This window comes from Pteropus medius, unplaced genomic scaffold (assembly GCF_902729225.1).
Source record: "Pteropus medius unplaced genomic scaffold, Ma_sr-lr_union100, whole genome shotgun sequence".
In the NCBI taxonomy this organism is placed as follows: Eukaryota; Metazoa; Chordata; class Mammalia; order Chiroptera; family Pteropodidae; genus Pteropus; species Pteropus medius.
Window position 1 is genome coordinate 20,687,573 of NW_024344378.1, and position 24,831 is coordinate 20,712,403.

At 38.1% G+C, this 24,831-nt stretch overlaps 1 protein-coding gene, 1 non-coding gene and 1 pseudogene across 6 annotated transcripts; all 3 read left to right on the forward strand.

The window, feature by feature from the left end:
- The first annotated feature begins 751 nt into the window (after window positions 1-751).
- Window positions 752-24,821, forward strand: CWF19L1 (CWF19 like cell cycle control factor 1). 5 transcript variants are annotated; one of them, XM_039871512.1, is made up of 14 exons: window positions 752-890; window positions 3,596-3,680; window positions 4,501-4,579; window positions 5,058-5,159; window positions 7,421-7,635; window positions 9,534-9,652; window positions 13,097-13,181; window positions 14,917-15,057; window positions 15,883-15,997; window positions 16,734-16,813; window positions 19,407-19,616; window positions 20,414-20,533; window positions 20,943-21,040; window positions 23,542-24,821. In XM_039871512.1, exons 1-14 carry the CDS (start codon window positions 868-870, stop codon window positions 23,684-23,686), a joined length of 1,617 nt encoding a protein of 538 aa, XP_039727446.1. In that variant the 5' UTR covers window positions 752-867; the 3' UTR covers window positions 23,687-24,821. The 5 variants fall into 5 exon arrangements, with proteins under 5 accessions (XP_039727446.1, XP_039727448.1, XP_039727450.1 ...); XM_039871515.1 differs by having other exon boundaries at window positions 797-890; window positions 4,517-4,579; XM_039871513.1 differs by lacking the exon at window positions 752-890 and adding an exon at window positions 911-929.
- LOC120609932 (uncharacterized) lies at window positions 14,264-14,381 on the forward strand (annotated as a pseudogene).
- On the forward strand, window positions 20,069-20,216 carry LOC120609779 (small nucleolar RNA SNORA12). Its single transcript, XR_005654839.1, has one exon. It is a non-coding gene; the product is annotated as a small nucleolar RNA SNORA12 (small nucleolar RNA).
- Window positions 24,822-24,831: the final 10 nt, after the last annotated feature.

Genomic DNA, 24,831 nt, shown 5'->3' on the forward strand with positions numbered 1-24,831 from the left:
CTCACCTTTGCTTCCATTTCCTTACATACTATTGTCTCCTACCAATTGGCCTGAACTTTCCAGAGAGTCAATATCATGAAAAAAACCAAGAAGGTAGGTGAGCTATTGTAGATTAAAAGAGACTGGAGATAGAACCAAATCCAAATGTGAAACTTGACTGGATCCTGAATGAAAACAAAAGGTATGAAATAAATTTGGGGGTGACAAAGGAACTTTATGGATTTGGGTTAGGTGATATTATTGAATTAATGTTTATTTTCTTAGGTGTGTTAGTGTTATGATTATGTAGGAGGATGCCCTTATTCTTAGGAAATGCATGTAGAGGTATTCCTGAAATCTGCCATTTACTTTTAAATGATTCATTGAGAATAAAAGTGCTTGTACACCTTGAAGGAGAGAGGAAGGGAGAGAAAGGGAGAAAATTTGGCAACATATTGACACTTATTGAATTGGGGTAATGGCCATTATTCTTGTAACTTTTTAATAGGTTAACACTACAAAATGTGTGTGGAGGGAATCTATCCTGCCCACTACAGTGATATGGTTAGGTTAGGCTAGGTTAGGGCCCATTATTGTGCTAGGAACTTCCTAGCAGTTAAATAACTTCAGTTGCTCCGAAATAAAAAATCATAATGAGATTCCTTTTTGTCATTTCCCCTCCCTCTCTCCTTTGCTCGCCTCTCAATTCCTCAGTGAAGCAAAACCACCCTAAAGAGTCTTCTGTCCCTCAGCACTCGCCGTAGGTAACTGAACCTTCATTGGTTAGAGTGTGTGACGTCATATTGTAGCGCGGCTGCTTTTTTCTGAGGAGCGCGGGATCGGTGTCCCCACTTTGAGTAGTCGTCCCAACCCACGCTGTAGGAACTGATGGCTCAGAAACCTCTGCGCCTGTGAGTGACCCTGAATCGGAAGCCGCTGTGTGTGTCTGTGTGCGTCTCTGTGTGTGTCTGTGTGTGCGCGCGCCCGTGTCTCCCGGCCGGGATCTCACGAGAAGCGAAGGGAAGATGAAAAGGGGAGGGTGAGAGCGGGGCATGCTGGTGAGCTCTTATCAGGTCTTGGCCTCACTGCGGCTGGCCTCTTTTCACCATTGTTTTCGCTTCCGAAGGGAGACATTTGGCGACATTCCTTGGGAGAAGCGGAAGCTCCCAGCATCAGGCCTCCGTGTTAGGCCGTGCTGACCTTTTGATACATCAATTCCTGTTCATTTATTCCTGCACTCCATTTATTAACCAAAATTTCTAGGCATGGAACCCACTGATGGGCCCTGGGCAGGATAGATAGATGGTGCTTCTTCCCTGGCGCACTTTTTCGAGGGAGGGGTGTGGGGTGTGTGTGTGGCGGGGTGTGCACCTGGCTGGTGAAAAGAGGACTTCATTTATCCATTAATTCAACAAATATTCAGCAAATATTTATTGAACAATTGTAGTGTGCCAGGCACTGTGCTGGGCGTTGCACAGATGAAGTTCCTGTCTTAATGTAGGTAATAGTCCAGAGGAACAGATACTAATCAAAGAATCCATATAAATGTAAGATTATGGTAGTGATAAATGTCAGGAAAAAAGGTTCACAGTTCTGAGAAGGTGTATAATTGGAGCATTTGCCTCATTGTGAGGACTCAGGGGAGTCAGAATCGAGCCTTGTTTAATATTTTTATCTTTAAAAATAGCGTGTAATATTTAAGAAAGCCTTGTCATGATCAAGTTTTCATTTTGGAAAGCGATTCTGGCAGTGTGGAGAACAAATTAGAGCCAAAATAGAGGACAGCTAGGATTAGATAAGAGTGATGGCAGAAGAAAAATGCAGGGAATTCATGGTTTATTAAGGAGATGAAATCAATAGGGCTTGAAGATAAGGTTTGGTTGTGAGTGAGGAGTCAGCACTGTTGGGGTTTTAGATTTCTATTTCTCTTCAGCGGGAGAGGAAACACTGGAAAAGGACCAGACGAGGAGATGATGAATTTTGAGGTGTCCTATGATGTACAAACTGGACATGGCTCTCCAGGAAACAATTATAATTACATGTGACAACTGCTATGATAGAGGAAGTGCAGGATCCCATCGGAGCACCAGGAATTGATGAGTGATAGGAGACAAAGGGCCTCCTAGAAGAGGTGGTGCTCAGAGATAAATAAAAATGCTTAATAGATTATTACAGAGCTTGCTCTGAGACGCTGTATGGATTTCTGGAATTTTGAAAGTGACTTTCTGAGCTGGTCAGGAAGACTTTAGAGAAGTGCTAAGCCATGAACGATGGGGAAAATTTACACTCAAGATGCTAGGAGAAGTAACTACCCCAGAGAATGGCAAGAGCAGAGAGTAATCAGATTGGCGGCAGGGAAGGTTTATGTTAGGGAAACTCAGAGAAGGCCCTGGGACTTGTGTAAGGCTGTGGTTCTGCAGGCAATTGATTTTCTTAATGTTTTTAAGTTTTAAACTCTTGGGTGTCTGAAGGATGGATTGGAAGAAGAGAAGGCATCAGAGGAAGTGTAAGCTTATTTATTTTGCATCTAATACCAGATTTATTATATTTCTCTCTTGATTTTGCCCCTGCCATATCACAGACTGTCAGTTGCTCAACCTTGCAGCTATCCTCTATCCTTCACTTCCCATCCTACTTCTCTCCACTTTGTGTTCAGGTCTTCAGAATTCTAGATTTCTCATCTGTTCCCCCCACCCCCACCCCGCCCCATCTTCATTTGACTTCGCCTTTTTTACTGATGTTTTTGCTTACAGTCAGTTGTTTCTTCAGACCACCTTTGACTGTGTTACTAAAATGATCTTTCTAAAACAGATACGATCATGTCATTTCTCAGCTTGAAAATATTCAGTGATATGGACAATAAAATTCACCAGAAAAGCAATGACAAATCAGTAAGAACTATATTTCAAGATGAGTTAAAAGACATTAAGGAAATGATATGAGAAGTGGAAAAAACATGTAAATCAGAATTATAAAAACTCAGAAATGAGATGATAGAACAAGTTACTTCACAACTTAGGGCCAGTCTGCCTTATGAACCTGAGCTCTTGCCACTTCCTACCTCCCTACCCCATAACACTTTACATATAACTCCTATTGTAGCCCTTTTCATATAAATGTACAATTATCAGAGTATCTCTCCTTCTCCGATTGTAAAACTGTTTGAGGCTTGAACTGAGTATTCCTCCTCTTTTTACTTCTAACATGTTCTTACAGTATTACTTGGCATATTGCATTTAGCATATTGTAGGTGGTGATAATATGTGTGTAAGATGTTTGAGAAAGGAGATTGATGGAACTTGGTGACTGGAAGGGAGATTTTTGACTCTCGGTGGTAGACCCATCCACGAAACTTGGGAAGAGAGGAGAAGAAGCTGGTTCAATTTCGGAGGAAATGATATGCTAAATTTTAGATATGGTGAGTTGGAGGTGTTGGTGAAACCGTTAGATGGAGCTGTCCAGTGGTCAGAAATAGTTCACATGCACTGAATGTCTCAGGTAACCTCAGAGAGACTGGGTCACATCTCTACCTGATCCAGGAAGATAAGTATTTACCAAACCTAGCAGGCCTATTCATGTTTCCTGAATTGCCTTAATGTTTATCTCTTGTTTGCAGCTTGGCTTGTGGAGATGTTGAAGGAAAGTTTGATATGTTATTCAATAGAGTTCGAACAATTCAGAAGAAAAGTGGAAACTTTGATGTAAGATGTTTCTCTTTACTGAATATAATTTTACTGTTGTAGTCGAACATACTAAAATCAAGTTTGGGCTCCTTTATTCATTTCTCAGTTGAACACATACTCTCTTTTTTTGTTAGATTGAGTTCCTTTTGTGAGCCTAGGAACTTAGTAGCTGCAGAGTGGTGGAAGAAGGGAGACCTGTTTACCTTTTTATATTTTTTGAATTTCAATCTTGTTACTTTATTTTACTGTACACGAACCTGAAAAAAAGACTAGCAGAACATCCCTAAGTGATTCTGACCTCTGGTTTGGGAAGCAGAAATGTGTTTCATGAGTGTTTGGTATAGATTAAGTCAGATAACATATGAGCAAATGCTTCACAAACCCAAGAACCATATATAAATGTTATGTGTGGTCACCAACTAGACTGTAAATTCTATTACAGATATGGGGGCAGTATGTTCATTGGGTTAAAGATTGAGTAAAGGCCAACAGGCAGGAAATGCGTTTTATATGCCCTGTATTTCTCAGGGTACCTAATGTTTAAAGTTTGTATTTCACAGAGTGATTCTTTTAGGTCTATTTCTCCATCTTTCCCTGGACTCCCTCTTCCCCATCCCCAATTTGAACTTGATAGCCAGTGAGCCAAAATTTAGTAGTTTATAGAATTAGAGTAGCTACTACAATTGCTGCTAAAGAATTCATCTATTGAAATTCTGCAAATTGATTAAGGAAAAAACTTGGTTTGTGATCATTACTTAGGATAATTAGCTGAATAAGGTTACTATCAATTATGTACTGATAAAAAAAATCTCATATCTGTTTAAAATACTCATTTTAGCTGCTGTTGTGTGTAGGAAATTTCTTTGGCTCCATTCCAAATGCTGAATGGGAGGAGTATAAAACTGGCATCAAGAAAGGTATGGAATTATTTTTAACAAATGATTTCTAACAAAGCTTCAAGGCTACACAATTCTTGCTGGGTTGTTTTTCACATGTTTTAGTTATTTAAGAATTTCCTTTTGAGCTCTACATTGATCTGAGTGGAATGCAAATGCATCTAAATGTTCACATTTTGAATTTGGTTGGATGTAGTTCCAGAAAAATCTAAGTATGTAGGAATTGAATAAATACAACCGTATCTTTTTCTTTTTCCTTTTTTTGTGTTTTTTCCTAATTATACATTGATCATCCTCTTTAAGATGTCACTTCATCAACCTGGTGACACCATTTAATAGGCTGCTAGGTTGGGTGTAGGATATCATAGTTGGTGAGCATATTCTACAGGTAGGATTGCAGACTCTTTACTTTTGCTATGATTATTTTTCCTATGGGGAAGCATTTCTCAAGTTTCAAACCAGATCTGGTAACTATGGTTTACTGTCTTTCTATCTCTAGCTCCTATTCAGACATATGTGCTAGGTGCCAACAACCAAGAAACAGTAAAATATTTCCAAGATGCTGATGGGTGTGAATTAGCTGAAAACATTACTTATCTGGGTAAGTTGACATTTTGTGTGTGTATGTGTTTATAATCAACATAATAAAGTGTCCTTAGGAATTAGTATCTGGATTTTTGTGGTTGGATTCGTCTGCCATTACTGCTTGAGAGAATGGGTGTTGGCAGAGGGATTCGTTCCCAAAGTTTGTGTCAATACCCTTAAAACTGGCATTTTTTCCCTTTGTGGTCTTTCCCACCTCCCTCCAATCTCCTTGTGTTCCCACAACCAAATATATACTCTTTGAAATAGAGGAATAAACTACTTGTCTACAGTGTATCAAGCACTTAAGGTGTAAATGATGTTTAAACTCCTTGTGTGTAGTCTCACCATTTAACATTGCTAGATATGTACAGCTTACTTGTTGGATTCCTAACTAGCTATAGTTCTAGGTTTCACTAAAGATTTTTGGAAACTCAATTTTTTACCTCCGATCTTTGGGTTTTTCACTCCCTTTGTCCTTTTTCTGGTTCCAGGTCCACTCTGCAGTTCCAGGTTAAGGTTGTTCTTTCCCCACGCCCCTGAATCTCTTCTAGTGGTTCTTTCAGTGTCTGGCTGTTTTAAAAAGCATTGTCAAATTTTGCTTTTGTTTTCCCTTCACCTGTTGTCAAGTTTGCAGCCTCTTGGAACATTCAGCTCATTTTTTTTTTCTTAAAATGGCTCCACTGCCCTTCATATTTCCTCTTTCTTGATCCCTCATTTCTCTAGAAAGCTTATACATTTTCTTTGCTGTGAATGTCCTTACTTTCCCTCCCCACTGTAGTCTGCCATGGCCTTTGTTCTCTACATCTGACTGTGGCCCTACTATAAGCAATCTCATCTTATTTCAATTATATGGGTCTCCTTTAGGCATAAAATCGAGGGACAGATTTTTGTTTCTTATTTTTAATCACAGTTGCGAGATATACATTTTGAAATTCTTTTGTTGTAGTTCCTAACATGGACCTGTCTTAATAGCAGTTCTAATTGTAGTTATTAGATTTGAGTTAAGACCACTACTGGAGATATTTATGGCAGCTGTTTTACCATATGAATTTAGTGCCAGGAGTGGAAAGAGCAGCTGAGGTATTTGGGTTATTTCTCTGCAAGATTTTTTGAGATCCAGTAAGAGGAGCAAACAATGAACTTGATAATAAACATGTGATACTGAGCTTAAAGTGCTGGCAAAACATCCAACATATAGTTGGATATGATCTTTCTAGAGTTTATAAACAAGGTCAATGTTGAAAGTATAGATTTTGGGGAGTTAGTCCCATAAAGATGAAAAATAAAGCTCAAGAAGATCACAGTTGTTAAAGAAATATAATGAGAAGGGAAGCAGGCAGATGATGGTACCTTATGGTTGGGGCATATATCTTCATCTAGAGGGTAGGCAAAGAGGTGAAAGTGATTAGAAGACTGTTGAGAGCGGTAAAGATGTTAAGTTTATAGACTAAATGAAGAGAGAACAGTTTCAGGAGTAGAGACTTGGCAATTAGTGACCTTTAGGAGAATGATGGGAGAGGGAAACTAGTGTGTTAAGAAACTAATTAAGAGGTAAGGCATTTAGGACAGACTACTCTTGAGAACTTTGTAACTGAAGAGGAAGAACTTTGTCAGTTAGTATATGTGTTCCTTTATTAGTATGTATATTAATTAGTATGTTTAATACTCTATTTTCTGAATGGAAAGAGCCAGTTGAGAAGAGACTCAGGTGAAAGGAAGGTGAAAACTGGTGGAGCAAGGTCTTGAAGGCACAAGTGAAAAATAAATTTAGAAGAGGTAGAGTTTCTAATTTTTCCTAAACAGTTATACTTTTGAAATGTTTTCCTTCTCTTGGAAGCTGCTGCCTTCATGAAGAATACATCTAGGCTGCACCTTCCTCAGAACTGCAGTTATTTTTTTCTTCTCATTGCTTCACCCCATGTCCAGGTGTCTGGGTTTCTTTCCCTCCATGTAGCATTTCCTCTAGTAGGCAGAAAGCCTTTCTCTTAATTAGTGTTTCCCAACTTTTTTCATTTGTAAGGCACCTGGGGTAAACCGACTAGCCAGGGACTCCAGCAGCCTCTACATAAGGGCTGCTTTTACTGAACAGCAATACTGTTGTAGCCATCCAACACTGAGGCCTAGCAGCCAGAAGGGGGCTCCAGGAGAGTTTACACTCATTCAGACGTGTAGAAGGCAGGGAAGTAGGAGAGTCGGTGGCAGAGATCGAGATTCATTTCCATAGTGACATGTCATTTGCAGTTTTGACTAAAACTTTTCCATGTTTCTTTGAACCAGGTCGTAAAGGTGTCTTCACCGGAAGCTCGGGACTACAGATTGTGTACCTCAGTGGGACAGAGTCCTTAAGTGAGCCAGTCCCAGGTTACAGTTTTAGTCCCAAAGATGTGTCTTTCCTGAGGACAATGCTGTGTTCAACATCCCAGTTTAAGGGTGTTGATATCTTGCTCACATCCCCATGGCCCAAATATGTGGGGAACTTTGGGAATTCTTCTGTGAGTAATGCTTGCTCAGTTGTAATTTCTAAAAGCAAATTGCATTGGCTTAATTTGGGCTTTTTTTTTTTTTTTTTTTGCTTTTTATATTGAGTATTTCGGCTCTTAGTACCTGTCAGTAGAAATCTTCTGTGAGTTTTTTTAGGATACCTAAAGCTATATCAACTGACCAAAGCAAAAGTTGATTCTATGAAAGCTCGATTCACAGATGAGATTGCTGAAATCTCAATTATGACTGAATCGTTCTTTAGATTATATTGTCTGCTTCAGGTACCGTCTCTCAGGCTTCCTCTTAATGTATTTTGAGTATTCACTAATTTTTAGTGAAAAGATTTATAGCTAGTGGCAGCTCTGCAGTCATATTTTCCCCCTTCCATTACAGATTATAGCTTTTTGCCTATCAATTTTTTTAAAAAATGGAATCATTATGGGATCGAAGATTGAGAGATACAAAGATGGGAAATGAGATGTTGGAAACTTGGTACTTCTCTAATGTGAAAGCTTTAATGTTGGGATGCATTGGAGCTTACCTAGCATTTGATCTTAATATTTTTATAAGCAGCCTAGAAGAGGATGTACACCAGGTTGGTGAGTGACAGCTATAATGGATCGGGAAATACTATATTGGTGGAAATAAGCCTAAGGAAGATCTGGAAAGGTCGTGTGTTAGTATAGAAAGCATCAGCTGAGCTTCAGTGAAGGGAAGTGTAAAAATGCATTTAGGGGCAAATGTCAATTAATAGATGCAGAGTTATCAGAAGGGGTCCAGAAAGGATCCTGTAAAGCAGTCTGCCACTTCAGCACAATATGTCTATACCAAAAAACCAGCAAGATACCAGGCATTGTCAGGGAGAATGTTGAAAAGGGACAATACTCTTCCCTTTCCACAAAGCCGTGATTATTCTTCACCTAGAATACAAAGGGCAGTGCTGATTGCAGTGTGGAGAAGATGCAGCAAAGCTAGGAAAGATCCAGAGGACTATTAAGCTGATGGTGGACGTGAGAAAGACACATGTGATGCTCTGTAAAGGAGGATCAGAAGAATGAGGCCCCTTCATTTTAGGGGTGCTAAAAAAGAATTTTGATTAAAGTTTATAAATAACCGTATAAGATGTAGGAGAGAAAACAATACAGTTCACCAGTTCCTAAGATGCTACAACTAAGCTCAAGGCCAATTCCCTGTATTCAGTAGAAGTTCTTTACTTACTGGAAAATTAACTTTGATGATTTTTTTATTTCCAGCTAATAACTTCTCTTAGAGTTTATACGTAATAGTGTGGATGAGAAGTCACATAATTTGTTGTTAATGGAAACTAGGGATGATCTGGGAACAAGCCTAACTTTTGACAAACTTTATGTTACAAACTTTACAATAAAGGCATGGTCGTGGCCTTCTACAAACCATGCCTTCCTTGACTGAAGTAAAATAAAGGTTTGCATACTTATGTGAAGTCCTTTTATATTCCATACTAAATATTCTGTGGATCCTTGGAGCCCTGAAAGCTAGCTTAAGTTTTATATTCTTCATTGTCTATCTGCATTGTCGGAACTATAGGTGCACAACAAAACGAATTATAGGAGCGTAGTGTGTGGGCTTCAGAGAGAGTTTACTTTCCAAAAATTAATAAACCCTGTTTTGGGTATTAATGTGAAGGACTTACCTTTTAACCTCTAGCTTCTAGCAGTTGTTCTTATTTCTGTATTTATAATAGCTCAGCTCTCCCTCTGTGTTTCAGAGTTCTCTGATTGCCATAAGTATGGAGTTTACTATGCAAACCCTACTGCCTAAATTTATATCTACATACAGATATCAAAGACATTGCAAAATGTCTTGTTATTTCTTTGCATTTTTTGTTACCTCTTAGGTCTGTAAAGATGACTGAGTTTCTGTTTACCAGGGAGAAGTGGATACCAAAAAATGTGGCTCTGCTTTGGTCTCCAGTCTTGCCACAGTCTTGAAACCAAGATATCATTTTGCTGCTTTGGAAAAGACCTATTATGAGAGGCTTCCATATCGGTGAGTAGCATTTTGTTCTTTTTGGCTTTTTGAAGAATTTGCCTTGGATTTTCTGTGTAAACTTCTCATGTTCATTTCAGCAATATAATGTCTTAGTTTCTTTTAGTTACTCAGGCACTGAAATGAGTGACTCTCAAGTCATTAAACTTCTATGAGTTTGTTCTCTAATTTGAAATACAAGGGATTGCACTATATAGAGCCCCTGAAAGGTTTGAGGGTCTGAGGTAACAACATTGTTTAATTATCATGGCTTGATGTAGCACAGTAACTCCTGTTTTGATCAGGTCAAACAGTACTCTTTGTATAGTCCTAATATCAATATAATCACTAGAAGTATTTCAGTTTGGGAATCAAGACCATGTATCAGTTTTTTCCTTCTTTTTTTTAAAGTTTGAGTGGAGGTAGAGTTTTTAAAGGATGTATTGCAGAGAAAATAAAACCAGTGATTTATAAGTGATAGAGTTAAGTAAAGTTAACTCTGAATTATCTTTACTGTAAAGGGCATGGATAATCCCTGAAATAATTTATGAAAACTTTTTTACACAAAAATAATGTATGTGTTGTTGAAAGTTAAAAAAGTATAGAAGAGCAAAAAGGAGAAAATAACCTGCCCTTTTCCCGTAATACCACAGCCTAAGATATAACCATAGGTGATATTTCTGTTATATCTCTGTATAACATTCCAGAAAATCTTCTTGTTCTTTAAAACGATGCACCAAAAACAGAAGTTATGAGAATAAGCCACTCAAAACCTCTTCAGCTTTTAAGGATCTTAGTACACATTTCTCTGAAGAATATATACCAATGGCCAATAGACACATGAAAAGATGCTCACATCATTAGCCATTAGTGTAATCCAAATCAAAAGCACCATATGATATCACTTCAAAGACGTAAACAATAACAAGTGTTGGCAAGAATATGGAGGAATTAGAACCTTCATACATTGCTGGTGGGAATGTAAAATGGTGCAGTTGCTTTGCAAAACTGATATTTCCTTAAAAGGTTAAACATAGAGTTGCCATATGACCCAGCAATTCCACTCCTGTTCCAATCAAAATGAAAATATAGGTTCACACAAAATTCGTACACAAATTATCATAATAGTATTAATCATAAATATTCATAATAGCCAAAATGTGGAAGTAACCCAAATGTTCATAACCCGCTGAATGGATTTAAAAAAAGAGGTATATTCATGCTATGGAATATTATTCAAGAAAAAAAGGAATGGAATACTGATACATGGGTGAACCTTTAAAACGTTATCTTTCTAAATGAAAGAATCCAGACACAAAAGATCACATATTGTATGATTCCATTGATATATAGTGTCCAGAATAGGCAAATTTGTATTGTTTTAAGCTACAAAGTAGAGATGGTAGATAAGTGGTTGCCAGGGGCTAGTTAGAGGGAAATGGGAAGTGACTGCTAATAGGTATAGGGTTTCTCTTTCCAGTGCTAAAAATGCCGTAAAATTAAATTGTGGTGATAGTTGCTCAGATCTGTGAATATACTAAAAACTATTGAGTTGTATACTTTAAATGGGTGAATTGTATAGTATTTGAATTAGCTCTTGAAGCTGTTTAAAAAAAAAACAACAAAAAACCCTGTGTAACTTTTTAACCAGAGTTATAACGAGAACCTATAACTATCATAATAAAAAATACTAGTGTAGTTAAATCTCTACTAACGTTTGCACCTAGAATTACAGTCAGTCCATGCTTTACATCCCTGTATTGTGAAACTTAAAGTTTTTCCTTGAGGAGCAATTTATCATAATTAAAAATACCATTCAGGGGTAGCATTCTTCATCAGTCATTTTTATTTTAAATGGGGGAAACGACTTCCCAACTTCTTTATCTGTACTTGCAATTTCCCTGTGGTATTGGTTTTTTATTGTTACTATAACAAATTATTCCAAACTTTGTAGCTTAAAACAATACAAATTTATTACCATATAGTTCCATAGGTCACATGTTTGACTGGGCTAAAATCAAGATGTTGGCCAGGTTGTGTTTGTTCCTAGAGGCTCGAGGGGAGAATCAGTTTCCTTGTCTTTTTCAGCTTCTAAAGGCCACCTGCCTACGTTCCAAGGCTCATAGCTCCCTTGCACTATCTTAAAGCCAGCGACTCTGACTGAATCCTTCTTACCACTCTTACCTTCTTCTATAGTCACTTCCCTCTCTCTTCTGCTTCCCTCTTTCACTTTTAAGGACCCTTGGGTTATGTTGGGTCTGTCCAGGTTGTCCAAGATCATCTCCCTATCTTAAAGTCAGTTGATTAGCACGTGATTAAATCCATCTGTCACCTTAATTTCCCTTTGCTGCATAAGCTAACATTGACAGGTTATGGGATTAAATCATGGACATCATTGTGGGAGGGACATTGTTTTTGCTTATTACACCCGGATAACTTAATAGTGGAAAATGTTAGCAATCCCTGAGGTTACTGCACTAGTTACTACTTGTGCTAAAGAAAGACACTTCTCAGGCTATTTCTTAATGTCTTCATGTATTACTAAAACTTCCATTTAATTACGAGTCAATCTGTTCCAGTCATTTTAACAGTTGGAGACAGTTGCATGTGAAACACCATGACTTTCACCTTAGACTGATACCAGTCCCATTTACCAGCTATGAATGTACTTGCTCCGTTTAAAAAACAAGTTGTAGCAGACAGACTATCTTTTGGTTATTTTCCTTCAATAATGTGACTATAAAATGTGTATTTTGTATTTTTTATGTAAAATGATATGCTAGATTTTTAAGTAAAATTATATTTTTGTAACATTTAGAAAATTTCTGAGGCATGAGGAAAATAAAGACCTCTAGGGATTGGCATCTGTATTAATGTTCAACTTACTAAAAATAAAAAAATATATCTAATGCTGTACCTTTTTTAATTACAAATAATAGTTGCTCAATGTGGAATAGTTATTAAAAAGCTCAAAAAATATTTTGGCATATGCAGTTCCCATATTTTTGTCTATGAAATACAGACATTCATGTATATTTATGATTTTTCTAGAAAAAATGAAATTCTATATATTACTATTTGAAGCATACTTTTTTCCACTTAAAACTCATTTCTTTTTGGTTTTCATTATTATACTTTTTATTACACCAAAGAAGAGAGAACAGTATAATGAACCTTCCTATCCTCATCACCTAGCTTCAGCATTTATCAACCTTGTGCCAGTTTTACAACTCTTTTAAAACTAAAAGTTGGAGTTTTTGTACTTTTCAGATACATGATGTTATTTTTCCCTAACAACAGCCCTGGAAGGTAGGGATGTTTATCCTACTAGATGGACAGGTAGCATCTTACTGGTGGCGATGGACTCAGGACTCTTTTCATGGCCTGATGCTGTCTACATATTTTACAATTGTAAATCAAAAGTAAAGTTTGTTGGTAACCCATTATCTCTCAAATATATTATAGAAACCACATCGTTCTGCAGGAAAATGCACAGCATGCCACCAGGTTCATAGCTCTGGCTAATGTTGGAAATCCAGAGAAGAAAAAGGTAAAGATTTGAGTATTTGGGAGTAGGTTAATATTCATTTTTGGCCTGATAAGTGTTTCTCTCGCCCAGTTTAGTATTCAGATCTTCTCCCCAACCACAGTGTCCCAGCACCTCAGTGACTCCTTTATAAAGATACGGAAATGAAGGGTCAGCTTTCCTTGGGTACTTTGTAGGATATTTTAGAGCCAGATTTGGGAAAACAGGCCCAGTAGAACAAAGGCAGATTTCAAATGAATGCTGTTTCTTTCTTCTCGTGTGATTGTCTCTGTGGGTATTAATGAATTTGCCTTCAGATGGTATGCTGGCTTTGCTTCTTTTAGCATCTTCATTTAGCAGAAGTATAAGGTCCTCTCAGAGATTTCCCTAAGTCCCCCTTTGGCTTTGAGAAATCTTAATGATACCTGGAATCTGTCTTTGCACTGGAAAACAGTGCAGGTGAATGAAGGTAAATATACCAGGAAAAGCACATTATTTTTCTTAATTCCCTGAGAGTATTTCTGATTCAGTAGGGCCAAAAGCAGAATTTTGTGGATTGAGACAGCTAACATCAGAATGATTGGTCAAAGGGGGAAATAGATAAATAATGTGGAGATTATTCCACTGTAACATACTATAAACAGCGTACATAAGAAAAATAAGCAAATACACATTTTCTCTTTTCTATGTCTTAAGCTTTTAAGACCAATGCATTCTTAGATTTGTAATTGTTTTTTTACTGCCTGTTCAAGAATGAATATCACTCACAGTATTATTCGTCTATTGCTTTACTCTCAGAGTTGTGAAGTTAGCCTCAGCCCTAAGCAGCTCATGCTTCATTCAAAGAGTATGCACATTTTTTAATTTGGCAAGCATTCTTAAATTCATCTCAAAATTTTCTTCCAGTTTACACCCCCCACCAGCAGTGTATGAATTTGTTTGCTTTCTATCCACTTTCTCATTCTCAGTTGGTAGTATCAAGTTTTTATTACGGTTTTTGCCATTCTGATAGATGAAGATGGTGTATCACTATTAATTAGTTACATTTCCATGATCTGTAGTGAGGTTAAGCATCTGTTCATATTACATCTAAAGTTCCCAGTACTGTCTACAGCCATGCCACCCTGAACATGCCCGATCTCGTCTGATCTCGGAAGCTAAGCAGGGTCGAGCCTGGTAAGTACTTGGATGGGAGACCACATAGGAAGACAAGTGCTGTAGGTGGAAAAAAAAATAAAGTTCCCAGTACCTGTGCCATTAGTCTGAAATTCTAGATATTCAAATGAATAATTTATTTCTTTGCTACTAGTGCCTAAAAAAATTTATCAGCATATACAACAGAAATTGTATAGTTTCAGAGGGAAAAACTAAGTTGTCCAATTTATTTTTCATTAGAAAAAAAGAATGACAGTGCCATGATTCTGTTGATGAAGTATACAAAGAAAGATAAAGGACTCAGAGGCAGAAGCAGTTTGTCTTCAAGGATTATGGAGCAAGTCCCTCTAGGCCTTGTATTGACTTTTTTTTTTGTAAGGGTGGAGACTTTGAATGTTGCTTGTCAGCGCTCTGTTAGCCCCTGCAGAGGTCACTGAGTTGGCACCTGATTTGCTAGGTATTTCATGAGCCACAGATGGGCCAGTTGCTGCCCTTTTAATTTTACTCAGTTTTGAAGCCTTCTGTGAAATCATCACTATAAAATAGATGGATTACATTTGGATAAATAGTATTTTCCTTAATGTTATATTATTTTTCTTTAAAGTATCTTTATGCATTCAGTATTACTCCCTTGAAACTAATGGATGCAGCAGAACTGGTAAAACAGCCTCCAGATGTCACTGAAAACCCTTACAGAAAATCTGGGAAGGAAGTATCCATAGGAAAGCAAATTCCTTCCCCTGAGGTATGTTCTCATTGAGAGTTGGCATTTTTCTGGGCAGGATTGCCCATTACATGTATACTTTTGCTGGTTATAGTTTAATTCATAAGACAAGTTTAATCCCTAGAATCTAATTTTTTTTTCCGTTGAGAAATCGTGGTGTTGTTTAGAAAGCCTTAGATTTCAAGTAAGCTCTTTTTTTATTGTAGTTTAGGGTTAACAGTTTCATATTTTAAGTCATTCTCTAAATTTGGTTCATGTTTGGGTTACACATGTTAAGTCTTTTCTTGTCTAAAGTTAATTCTCTGTTCTTAACTTTTCAGGCAAGTATCCAACAACTGCTCGGTAGCAGTTAATTTGTGATTTTTATAATGAGTGCTAGTAGGTAATGATTCACTCTGAAGAAATTTCTAAATAGCAGACTTTTCTGAAATTAATTTTTTATTTACTAAAGCAAGGAATGTCAAATTCCCTTTCTATCATACATGGTCTGCTTTCTCAAACTTTTTAAATGAGCAACCTTCTCATCTTTTTAATTAAAGACTGCAGTATGGCCCTATTGAGAGAGAAAGGGAAAAGAATTCAGGTGGGTTCATGTTGTTTTAGGCAAGAATTACTGTATACCTTTCATTTTAATTTTCTTTTCCAAAGAGATGAATTTGGTGGTATCTTGGATAAGTGTTGAGAAGTATGACTAAGAGTCCAGTCATCTTCTCTAGAATAGGCTGAAAGGGCTGGGAGGAAGGATAGACATGACATGGCAGGAATGTTCCTTTGTACGTGAATGGTTGGCTACTTATCTAAATGTTAGTTTAATATCATTTACTCTTCTACCTTTGGCCATTCCAGGAAGAGTCAGCCTGTCAATTTTTCTTTGATATAAACGAAAAGCAGGGAAGGAAGCGTTCATCTACAGGCAGAGATAGCAAGTCCTCTTCTCACTCAAAGCAGCCTCGCAAACCTCGTAAGTACCTTGGTTCCAGAGACCTCCTCTGTGAGCAGTAACTGTTATTTTAGCCAAGCAGCATTGTAAGAGAGCCTCTTCTGGCAGAAGAAAATTGTACAATGAGTCATTAGGACCAATAATAAAAATGAAATAATACAAAGATGGCCTGACTTTGAGGCTGAGACTATTCCTGTAAGAACTATTAAAACAGCCCCTTTCATTCATGTCTGTAAAACATGTGAGGTAAAGAGCCTACAGAACCAATAAAGATTCATAAAATAGAATAATCAAACTGGTAGAAAAGACTTTAAGGCTATTTCATTGAGGTCCTTTTTATCCACCCTCTCATTTCAAAGATGAAGAAGCTCACCTTGGGAAGGTAAACTTACTGCCCGGGGTCATATGGATGGCTAGTTGGATAGCTGGGACTGGAATTGGGGCTCCTGACACCCAGTTCTGTTTTCTTTCATTGCAGCCTATTGCCAGTTATATGCTATTTTCATCAGTATGTGGTTATTACTTTTGGATCTCCTACCTGTAGAATAGTTACAAATTCAGAATTTTTCTAGTAGAAGTTAGTTTCATTGATAATGGTGATGTGTTTGTGTGTGTGTGGTCATAGTGGGAAGAGAACAGGCCCAGCTCATTGTGGCAGTGCTGTATACCAGTCTTGCAGGATATAAAGATCGGACAAGGATTATTATTTGCTGGAGTTCCTAGACCATAGTAATGTTTGGCTTTCTTCCACATGAAGCTCAGCCTCCAGGACCCTGCTGGTTTTGCCTTGCCAGCCCTGAAGTGGAGAAGCATTTGGTGGTCAACATTGGCACACATGTGAGTTATTTCTATGGATCTTTTACAGAGGAGACACCTGTTTGTTTTCTATTCACTTCATTGAGTCATAATTTACATATAAAATTTACCCAATTAAGTGTACAATTCAGCAATTTTTAATAAGCTTACCTAGTTGTTCAACTGTCACATAATACAGTTTTGGAACATGTCCATTGCTCCAGTAAGATTCCTCATGCCCATTTACAGTGACTCTCCATTTCCACCCTCAGCCCCAGGCAACCACTAATCTACCTTCTGTCTCCATGGGTTTGCCTTTTCTGGACATTTCATATAAATGGAATCATAGAATATGTGATCTTTGTGTCTGGCCTCTTTTACTTAGCATAATATTCTTGGGGCTCATCCATGTTGTAGCATCTATCAGTATTCCATTCTTTTTATAGTCAAATATCCCATTGTATGCATATACTACATTTTGTCTATATATTCAATAAATGGACATTTGGGTTATTTTCACTTTATGGCTATAGGAATAATGTTGCTTTGAATGTTTGCATGTATGTCTTTGTGTGGACATATGTATTCATTTCTTTTGGATAGACACCTAGGAATGGAATTGCTGGCAAATTTATCTTTAACTCTTTAAGAAACTGCCAAAGTATTTTCCAAAATAGCTGTACCATCTTTTATTCCTAACAGTAATGTATGAGGGTTCTCGTTTTTCCACATCCTTGCTAACATCTTTTTATTGTCTCTTTTTGATTATAGCAGTTCTCCTGTGGTTTTGTAGTATCAGTTTCACGAAATTGCTTCCTCCCTTCTTCCCCCTCTGACAAATAGGTATGGATCTTCTAGGGTGATGCTTTTATGTACTTCTCGAACTCTATTTTTACTCCATACTAGTAAAAAGTGATAAATTCTCAGTGTTGCTTAGTAGTAGAGGCTATAGCTTCTGAATGACAGGAATCCCCACAGCCACATCGGGTATCTGGGAACCCAAGTAATAAAATAATAAGGTTGCTTGGTGAGTACTGAATCCAACTATGAGAACTGGATGATCTTGAGGATGATTTTACTCAGACTATGGAAACCTCTGATAAAGTATGTGTCTCACAATAAGGTCATCCTATTTCAGATTTTCTCAGATACTTTTCCTTGGGCAGAGTTCGATTAGGTTTTGAGTGATATCTTTGATCCTCATTTCGCTGGGATCTATATAGACCATTATCCTTTTCATTTACTGCGAATGAAAAAAGCTTAATTTTCAGGGTTGCATTTGTACCTTTAACACCTATGACTGTTTGCCAAGGCTCCTGAGGAAAATAATTTACAATCCATTTCTTAGTGTGTGGCACTTCTGCTGACAGATACTTTAATCTGTTTTTCATTGGCTTAGTCTAATTTTTGTTTCTGAGCACATTATCCTGACAATCTGAGGGCTCTTTATCATGGCCTCCTATAGAATGACTGATTAGCGTCTCTATTTCATCTTGCACTCTAAGTCAATCCCTCTCCTGCCTTTGTTGTTTGAGACTGAGTGGTCCCAGTCTTTTACATTTAATTTTTATGTCTTTATTATTGGCACATTTCCTAGCTCTTGGGGGAAGACTAAATGGGGTGCAGGCCTGTGGTACAATTGGGCTATGGAGCCTGTGGATGAACTCTTCAGTATGAAGAAGAGCAAACTTGAAAAGCTCTTGCTGTTAAGGGAATTCCTTTTTTGGATTATCTCTTCTAGATCTTTTTTCCCTCTTTGGATTAGTTTATGCCAGTCTTCTCTCACACCTTGTATGATAAGGCAGCCTTTGAACTGCTTTCTGCTTGAGAAGCTTCAGTAGGTTCAAAATGCCATGTAGAGGAAAAGAGATTAGGAATTGGTGATTTAGCTCAGTGCTGCTCTAGGCCTCAGGGAGAAATGACCCTTCCCTTCCATTTACTTTTTTGTTGCCCAGGGCATGACCCTAGGGGATAATCAAGGAAATGTATTTGTTTCTCATCTTGTCCTAATGCTAGAGGGGCAAAAGCATCTCAGGTCTTGATTGTGGCCCAGCCCAGCACTCCAAATAGGAGGCCACATGAGGATTTTAGCCTAGAGCCTACCTAGTAATCAAGTCTGCACTTAATATACACTGTCCTTTGTCCCATGGAAACCTTTTGGGAACCTCTGGTGACATTTGGGTATCTGGCAAAGGATTTAGAGTTTCCTGTGTGTATCCATTTCTCTCTATTTCCTTTTATTACTTTTCTCCCTGGCTTTCTTCCTCAAGGGATTTACAGAGAACTATGCTGATGGCCCATGGCCACACATTGGTAAAACAACAGGAAGCCCACTAAGAATCTTCAGCTCTGATGTGTTTGAAGCCAAAAGCCTATTTATACGCTGCTCATATGCTCCCAATTCTTTTGATACTTGAAGATTATTTGTTGCATCTAATTTCATTCTTCAGCAGGTACTTGAGAACGTTGTTGTTATAACCTCTAAAATCAGAATTTTTAAAGTTGTAGAATTTCTATTAATAGCCTCTTTGAGCACTTTTTTCACACCCCCAGGATTATTCTTTGTATAAGCTTTTCTCCCTGAAGAATCATACATGCAGTATTGATGTCTCACTTCTATGTGCTTCTTCTTCAGTGCTACCTTGCCCTGGCCAAAGGAGGCTTATCTGATGACCATGTCCTTATCCTGCCCATTGGACACTACCAGTCAGTGGTAGAGCTTTCAGCAGAGGTGGTGGAAGAGGTGGAAAAGTATAAGGCTACACTGAGGCAGTTCTTTAAGAGTCGAGGAAAACGGTGTGTTCTATTTGAGAGAAATTATAAGAGCCATCATCTCCAGCTACAGGTAGGAGCTTTGCCCAAGAACTTGGAAGGGCCCTATGGGGACCTGGTATTGATAAATATTTAAACTATGTTAATTTGAATAATTAATTTGATATTTAAATATTTGATTTCAATAGAAAACAAAATTTTTAAATATTTAAAATATTTAACATGAATTTTCACATTAATATTTAAATAATGTTCATTTAAAAGGCTAAAGAGTCTGGTGATTTCAGGGGAAGTGCCTGGTAAGTATAAGTGAACTGCACAGATAGTAAGTCCCTTGTTTAGAAAAAGAATGTGTAGTTGAGGAAGGTTCCAGGAAAGATGTGGGCTTTGACTGGTAGAGTTTGGAAGAGATTGGGTATTATGTGTGAAGCGCAACACGAGTGACCACTCAAAGGTAAGAAATAGTCACAGATCCTGCATGGGGCTAGCAGCTCAGACATTTGGAGATTGTTATGGATACTTTGTAATTGTGGTGGTTTTCTTTCTGGCACATTTGTTAAGTTTTCAAATGGGCCTGACTCTGCCACATATATTATATAGGAGCTGGCAAAGGTTTGATGACAAAGAAATTTCTCTCTAGCCTTTCCCATATCAAAGATAAGCTCCCACATGTGGCAGGCTACCTCATAAGTTTAAGTCCTTACAGACAGGCTGACATCAACCTGACTGGCCTGAGGAGAATCTCTACTGAGGGGTGTTCTCTACCCCTGTGATGGACTTGCTGCTTCTCAGGAACTATAGAAGGCATTACTTCTCTGGGACCTGCACAAAGAATTTCTTCTACCTTCTCCCCCTACCCCCAAACCCCAGGTCATTCCTGTGCCACTCAGTCGCTGTGCTACTGATGACATTAAAGATGCCTTCATTACCCAGGCACAGGAGCAACAGATAGAGCTACTGGAAATCCCAGAGCACTCTGACATCAAGCAGGTAAAACAAGAGGGGACATGTTAAACCTGAGGTACTAGTAAGGCATTCCAAAAATGTTAAGTAGGCAGGTGACAGTTTGCAACTAGAACATGAACTATTGATTAGATTGTAGACAAAGGTGGTATTACAGCAATGCCTCAGTGCTTTTCTGGGATGAGTAAGAAATTAGAAATTTCCTAAGGCAGGAACTTAGAAAGATGGTGCCACTGAGAGGATCTTTGTACTATCTGCCAGTCTGGCTTTTTTAGCTCTATTTCCAGTAAGGGCTTGGGATCTATAGCTGCTCACATCCTTTTTCTTGTGCTTCTAGACTGAATTCTTTGCCAAATTAAAACTTGTAAAAGATGAACTAGGATTTTAGATTTTCAAAACACTATTGTATATCCTTATGTAGCTCTGTTTACTTTAGATTGCACAGCCAGGAGCAGCCTATTTTTATGTTGAACTTGACACAGGAGAGAAACTTTTCCACAGGATTAAAAAGAATTTTCCTTTGCAGTTTGGAAGGTTTGTATATTTTTCTTATTTTAAATGTGTTTTCACTAGACCCGCTCTAAACAAGGGAGTGGGCTGTATAGACAGTTAAATAAAAAGCCGAATAAGAAACAGTCCTTGCCTCAAGGAACCAACAATCTTAGGGTAAGTCAGATATATACATATATGATAGTAACGTAATGCAGAATGTGAAAAGTACCATTACAAGAGTTTGAGGAACAATGTGCTTTAGAAATTCAGAGAAGAGAGAGCTCATGTCTGCTTAGTGAAAGACTTCATGAAAGAGTTGAAGTTAAGCCTGAGAGAGAATGAGGGCAAACATTTGACTGGGCATTCCAGCCTGAAGGAATAAAGTGCTACCATTCATTGAACATATGCTCTGTGTCAGGCACTCTGCTAAGAACTTTACATGCATTGCTTTATTTAACCTTCCCAACTCTGTAAGGTGGGTACTGTCATCTCAGTTTACCAATATGGAGAATGAGGCTCTAGAGCGGTGCCCAATAGAACTTTCCACAGTGATGAAAAAGCTTTTATAAATCTGCACTATCCTATACAGTAATAACTAGCCATGTGTGCCCATGAGCACTTAAAGTGTGGCTAATGTAACTGAGGAGCTGAATTTTTAATTTAATTTTAATTAATTAGGATTAAAATTTGTATATCTATATATAACTAATGGCTCCTATTGTAGACAGCATAGCTCTACAGTAGTTAGGTAGCTTTTCCATGGTCATAGTGGTAGGTTCAAACCCATGCCTTTTGGACCCCAAAATGTGTGGTCTTAATGTCATTATTCTATAGTGTCCTAAAGGTTTGGATGAGGCATTATTTCCGCTCATATCAGGGAGAACATAACTGCAAACCATATAGGGAGTGGTATAAATCAGGCAAAGACTGAAGACAGGAATTTGCTGACAAGAAGAGATATTGCATGGAACAGAGTCAAAATGTACATAGCAGTTTATCTGATGCTGGTGTCTCTGATATGCAGCTGTTTTTTTCCCTGTTTAGAACTGAGTTTTGAGTCAACTTTGAGCCCTTTCCTAGACTAATTTGGAAAGCCTCCAAGAAATTGCCACCATTGGATAAGTCCAGTAAATGTAGTTGTCTACATTTTCAGAAAGATAATTGACAAATGAGAGCAAGTATGTTAAGAGCTTCAAACATTTGACATTATCCTTTTGTTGTTGCCTCAGCAACAGGTGCAGATGTGAGCACTGATGACTTAGGCACTGACTGCACATACACACAGGTGCATAAGCCTACAGCAGTGATTCTTTGAATGATTTTATGCTCATGGTAGTTGTATTTTCAACACTGAGTATTTTTCAAAATATTAATTTACAGTTACATAGCATTTTATAATTTAAAAAAATACTTGAAAAGTCTTTTTTTCCCCCTGCTGTATAAGAAATGTAGTTCTCTTCATTTTACAGATGAAGTAGGCTCAAGGTTTGCCTAGGCAGCTAGAACTTGGCTCAGGGCTTCTGACTTTTAGGAGACTCGTATGATTTGTTTTCAGCTGTTCCATTTATTGTAGCTTCAAAGTGGAAAATGAACCATACAGATGAGCAAATAGTTATTTCTAATATATCAAAAAAAGTAAAAATAAATAAAAATATAAAGCACTGGCAATTAGAAGGTAGCTTGTGTGTGTGTGTCTGTATGTAGTTTTTACTCCTAAGAACTAAGATAAGTGTTGTTGATATTGAGCCTGTTCTATTGTGCCTGTGTAGGCCTGAATCCCCTAAAACAGGGATCCCCAAACCCCTGTTTTAGGAACCGGGCCGCACAGCAGGAGGTGAGCGGCGGGCGAGCAAGTGAAGCTTCATCTGTATTTGCAGCCCCTCTCAGTGCTAGTATCACTGCCTCAGCTCCACCTCAGATCATAAGGCATTGGATTCTCATAGGACCGCTGCCCTAAAAGGAAAGGCAGAAAGAGTAGGGTGTGATACTAGGTGCCTGACTTTGTACCATGCCCTAAGCAACTCTTGGTCTAATTTGGATGACAAAACTAGAGTTTAAAGCAGGATGTAATCACAGCTAGTTTGTTACTTTGATTGTGTTATCTCCATACCACACAAAACTCGTATTTTGCATTTCATAAGTTAAGAAAATCAGGACTCAGGGATGAAATCAAGTCATATTAAGTGACAGAGCTAGGAATGGAATTATCTCTGATATTTCTGACACCAGGGCCTGCCCTCTTTCTCCTGTGCCATGTTGCCTCTCTAAGTGCCAATAAATTGGTTCCAAGTTGTTCAGAGAAGTAAATGGGATTTGAGGGGTTAGGAAAGAGGTAGGATGTGAGCTGGTCACTTAAAATGGGTATGATTTTGATTATAATAGTGCCATTCTTGGCAGATATGACACTCAGGGCAAGAGAAATGGTATAAAGTCAGAGGAATTTGTATGCCTTCTTTGAGTGATGCTGAGGAGAGCTCTGGCTAGGGAGTGATAGGGGGGTTCAGATTGATACTGTTTATTTTGACTTTGTGGTCTTTCTGCAGGGAGGTCCTGGCCAGTGAAGCCATCCTTAATATTCCCGACAAGTCTGACTGGAGACAGTGTCAGATCAGCAAGGAAGAGGAGGAGACCCTGGCTCGCCGTTTCCGGAAAGACTTTGAGCCCTTTGACTTCACTCTGGATGACTAAGCAAAGGGAAAGGCACTTTATAAACTTCACAGGAAGTAGTAGCAGCCTGTTTTTTAAGAAAATACAGTCTTCCATAGGGACTGTTTCCCTGCCTCTTTTTTTTGTGCATTCCCACAGAACCTGTCTGAAGCAAGAGGCCTAAAATGGAATCTCTTTGGAAAAACTCACATTCTAGGATGAAAACCCTGTATTAAAAGCATGTCTGTCACCCAGCTCCAAGCACAGCTTTTATCAACCAACATTTTCAAAAATATTTAAACTATCAAATTAAATTCAAATACTTTTCCATGAACATTTAGGAAGTGCCTTATGTTCATGTTACCTATAACCACTGAAATGAAGTAGTATTTGTGTGTAACAGGAGCCAGGGCTTTAGGCCCAACTTTTATCCCAGGATCTCACAAGTGGCTTCTCCCTGAGCAACCTAGGATGGGGAAGGGACCTAAGGCCTTTGCCATTTTTCTTATAGCCTTTATTTTATTGATATAAAAGAGTTCATTCAGTCCTTCGGCAAATACTTAACTCCTGTGTGCTAGGCATTTTCTATAGCCATGTTTTTTTCCCAACATGGTTTCTTTTGTCTCAGAGTTTACAGTCTAATTTGGAAGAGAAGGGGCAGATTTAAGAAAAGATGAGTTCTGCTTTAGATATGTTGAGTTTTAGTGAGCTCGGATAATTATAAACTCATAGAGATCCGGATTTGTGATAAGGCTTTGGGATCATCAAAGTATAGGTGAAATTATGAGGATGGATAAGAAAATAAGAAAATGGTAGTACAGACCTACCACTCATAGAGATCTGGATTTGTGATAAGGCTTTGGGATCATCAGAGTATAGGTGAAATTATGAGGATGGATAAGAAAATAAGAAAGTGGTAGTACAGACCTAAGATGAAGATGACTACCTTGAAAATAGAGTGATCCAACAAGTATATGTCAAAGGAGCAGAGAGAGACAGACATCACAGGAGAATGCCATATCTTGGAGGCCAAAAGAGACTATTTCACTTAATCCTCAAAATATCAATGAGGTAGATATTTTATACATTTTATACATGAAACAAGACTGGCAAATTTGAAGTTTATGGATCCTGAGGTCAACCAGCCCAGGATTTTTAATAAAAGAGCTATGCAGCGTCCCTGTGAA

Coding starts and splice junctions, on each gene's coding strand:
- CWF19L1 (XM_039871512.1), top strand. CDS start 868: ATGGCTCAGAAACCTCTGCGCCT. Junction 15,998..16,733: donor AAAGCAGCCTCGCAAACCTC/GTAAGTACCTTG, acceptor TTCCACATGAAG/CTCAGCCTCCAGGACCCTGC. Junction 16,814..19,406: donor TGGTCAACATTGGCACACAT/GTGAGTTATTTC, acceptor CTTCTTCTTCAG/TGCTACCTTGCCCTGGCCAA.